General features: G+C 48.9%; 1 protein-coding gene across 1 annotated transcript in view; it reads right to left on the bottom strand.

Annotated features, from left to right (window-relative positions):
* Positions 1-3,872, bottom strand: part of LOC116674250 (coagulation factor XIII A chain-like) — a 32,082-nt gene that overhangs the window by 17,181 nt on the left and 11,029 nt on the right. Inside the window, exon 2 of the mRNA XM_032506851.1 lies at positions 1-115. This exon is cut by the window's left edge and continues 62 nt beyond it. Coding sequence (XP_032362742.1) covers positions 1-89 — 89 coding nt within the window. The 5' untranslated portion in view covers positions 90-115. The remainder of the gene's footprint in view (positions 116-3,872) is intronic.

Here is a 3,872-nt window from a genome sequence, read left to right as displayed (position 1 = left end):
ACCAGGAACTCCTGACCGCGGCGGACCACCAGGTTTGGGGTGTCGTAGGCACTCGTGTTGTGTTGCGGTTTATTTATCTGCTGACACATGTCGATCTTCTGCACCAACAGAAACGCTGAGAGGAAATGAAGAAAGGGAGAGGATGTCATGTTTGCATGTGTATTGATCACTGATCTGATCATCGTTATTCTCCCCTCTTAACAGTCATCAGATTGATCTACCAACCCTTATAGAGCTGGATCAGGGTTGCCTTAGACCAGCTCGTAGTTATGCTGTCAGAGTTTTGGACTTCCAGGGGACTTTCTTTGACACACTGAGCTCCTCTCTCCTGTTTCTTTCCCTCTGAATGCATTCATGTCCCAGAAATGCGTGTTACTAACTGAGCTCTGGGGAACTTATTCCCCAGTGTCCTTATGTTTTCTCTGCCAGCAGTTTTCCTTGGATTAAGGTGGGACCTAAATCATGGTTGCAGCTGTCGCAGTGGCCCTGCTCCGCGCCCTGCTATGCCTCGCTATGCCCCGCTATGCCCTGCTACTCCCTTCAGTGTCCTGCTACACCCTGCTATGCCCTCCAGCCTGAACTGCTACAGCTATTATTTAATAATAATAATAATAATACATTTTATTTAAAGACGCCTTTCTAGGCACTCAAGTGCATACTTCGTCTATTGCCCTCTCCTTTGCGCTAGTCACCTGCCTGGACCTAGCCGGCGGCTCTACACCTTCACCCGGACATCGCCTTTCAGCCCCGCCGGAGATACATCCACCGAGGGTCCCGCAGGAATTTCCACTACAACAGCTCAACCGGAATAAGTCCATCTGGTCCGCCTCTTCGCCCTCCACGCTCTACCAACCGGCGGTTGACCACAGCGTGTTAGCCTGCCTAGCCCGTCGCTACACCGCCACCAGCTGTGACACCTCACTCAACTTCGCTCTGCTCAACATCCCTCACTGACAGGCAAGGGACAACTCATCCAGGACTTCATCTCCGATCGTAAGCTAGACTTTTTCTGTTTAACTGAGACATGGCAGCACCCAGCATCTTTTCTGAACTTAATGAACCACTCCTAGTGGATTTGTTTACATCTGTCAACCCCGTGCTCTGGCAGGGGAGGAGGTCTCGCGATAATCTACCGCGAGAAGTGGAAGGTCCGCCGGTGTCTAGTCTGTCTCAGCTCCTTTGAATCTGCTGTCTGCAAATTGTCTGGTCCCACTCCAACCCATTGCTACTGTCACCGCCCCCCTAAACCAATAGTGATTTTTTAAATGACTTTGCTGCTTTCCTTACCCACTTATCCTCTCTCTCACCAAATATATACGCTGGGCGATTTCAATACCACATGACAATAAACCTGCTCTCACCAAGACTTCACCTCCTGCTTAGACAGTTTTGGATGTCAGCAACATACCACTTTTCCGCACACTCCAAAGGACTATTCTGGACTTACACTGCTGCTCTGGTGTCACCCCATCTGACCTTACAGCAGATGAACTCTCCTAACTGACCATTTCTCCTCACATTTACAGTGAACCTCAGTCTCTCCATCTCAAAAATACCACGCCTTATTTCATTTCGGAACATAAAGAATTCAACCCCGCCACCCTCCCAACTATCCACTCCTCCCGCCTTCCTGACACTCACAATCTCTCCACCCCCATGATCTGGCTCTCATACAACACTGGATTCCAAATTCTCAATTCTCTTGCACCGTTGAAAGCAGATCTGTTTCTTTCTCCGTCTCCGCCCCTTGTTCACCCCCGATCTGCTGCTCATAAAGCCAAGGTCGGCAACTTGAACGTCTCCATAGAAAAAACTGGTCTCACTATTCACAAGAAATGTACAACAGCCACATCCCTTACAGGACTCATTGCCAGCACCAAATCCCACACTATCCCACAATAATCACGGCCAACAAAGGAACTCCAAGTCACGTGTTCTCCTTACTTAACAATGTCACCCAACCCCTGGACTCTCTCCCTCCCATTTGTCACTACCTCCTTCTGCAACTCGGTAATGTCCTTTTTCACGAAAAAATCAAGAACATCCACCAGCATCTTGGATCAATCCCTCACCTCAGCATCTCAATAACCTCATTCATCCACACCTCATTCTCCTCCTTCCGTCTCCCACTATTTCAGAAATCACAGAGCTCACCCGAATCCAAGCCATCTCTTGTAACTTGATCCCCTCCCCACCCAACTTGTTAAAGCCTGTCTTCCCTCCCTTGTCCCCCTCACTCTGCTATCATCCACTCCTCCCTTACCACTGGAACGTCCCACATCCTTCAAAACTGCTGCCATCACCCCATTTTGAAAAAACCTGGTGCCGACCCCCAACTTCAACAACTTCCGTCCTATTTCCAATCTTCCCTTCCTCTCCAAAATTCTTGAAAAAACAGTTGCCTCTCAACTCCATTCTCACCTATCCCACAATTACCTGTATGAACAGTTCCAGTCCGGTTTCCGCCCTCCATAGCACTGAAACAGCATCATCAAAATCACCAACGACCTCCTCATGGCAGCTGATTCGGACTCCTCCCCATCCTCATCCTCCTCGACCTGAGTGCAGCATTTGACACCATCTGTCACACCACCCTCCTCAGGCTATCTTCCATTGGCATCACACCCACACTCCGTTAGACTGGTTCACCCTTACCTCTCTGGTCGCACACAGTTCATTCAACTCAAGTCCTGTGAATCCATTCCCTCCTCCTCACTTCAGGTGTGCCCCAGGCTCTGTTTGGGGCCCCTACTCTTCATCATTACCTCGTCCCCTCGGCAATCTCGCCAATTAACATTCCCTTCCACTGTTACGCCGATGACACCCAGCTCTACCTCTCCACCAAACCCTCGTCCACTCTCCCCCCCACTCCCTTACGGATTGCATCTCTGAAATAAAATCTGGCTCACCACAAAACTTCCTCAAATTAAACAGTATAAAACCGAGGTTCCTCATTGGCACCAAAGCCCTCTTTCCAAACAGACGGTTTTTTCTCTCCCAATTGACAACTGCTCTCCGTCTCACCCTCCCCCAAGGTTAGAGTCTGGGTTCATCCTTGACAGCACATTATCCTTTCAACCCCATATCAATAACATTACCCGTCGCCTACTTCCACCTACGTAACATCAATCGCCTCCCCCCTCCCTTACCCCCCACACTGCTGCAATTCTTGTCCCAGTCCTGTCACTTCCGTCTCGATTTTGCAACTCTCTCCTCTTCGGTCTCGCTCACAAATCCCTCCACAAACTTCAATTGGTCCAGAATTCAGCTGCCCGCATCATACCTCGAACCCCCCCCATCCACCACATCACTCCTGTCCTCCAACACTCCCACTGGCTCCCGTCCAGTTCCGATCAAATTCAAAATCCTCTACTAGCATTCGGCCATCACAACCTCGCCCCCCCATATTTGTCTGATCTCCTCCACGTCCCACTCCCTCCCGCTCCCCAGATCCTCTTCCTCCATAAACCTGTCTGTCCCCCCCGCCGTCTCACCACCATGGGGGCAAGCATTTAGCCGCTCTGCTCCCCGCTCTGGAACTCACTACCCCCCCAACTCAGAAACATTAATTCATTCCCCCATTTCAAATCCACATTAAAACACATCTGTTTATAACTCCTATTCCATGTAAATGTCTGTTGCTCCGCCTTTTCTGTTGTATAGTATTTGTTTTGCTTTGTTAGTTTGTTTTGCTTTTGTATAGTATTGTTTTGCTGTATAGTATTTGTTTGCTGTTTATAGTTTGTGTAGCTGTTGTTAGTATTGTTTTGTTTGCTGATAGTATTTGTTTGCTGTTGTATAGTATTTGTTTAGCTGTTTTATAGTTTGTTTTGCTGTTCTTAATTTATGAATTCCCTGTCGCTCCGGCGGCC

Source organism: Etheostoma spectabile, chromosome 24 (genome assembly GCF_008692095.1).
Source record: "Etheostoma spectabile isolate EspeVRDwgs_2016 chromosome 24, UIUC_Espe_1.0, whole genome shotgun sequence".
NCBI classification, from domain to species: Eukaryota; Metazoa; Chordata; class Actinopteri; order Perciformes; family Percidae; genus Etheostoma; species Etheostoma spectabile.
This window is presented reverse-complemented; position numbering and strand designations above follow the sequence as displayed.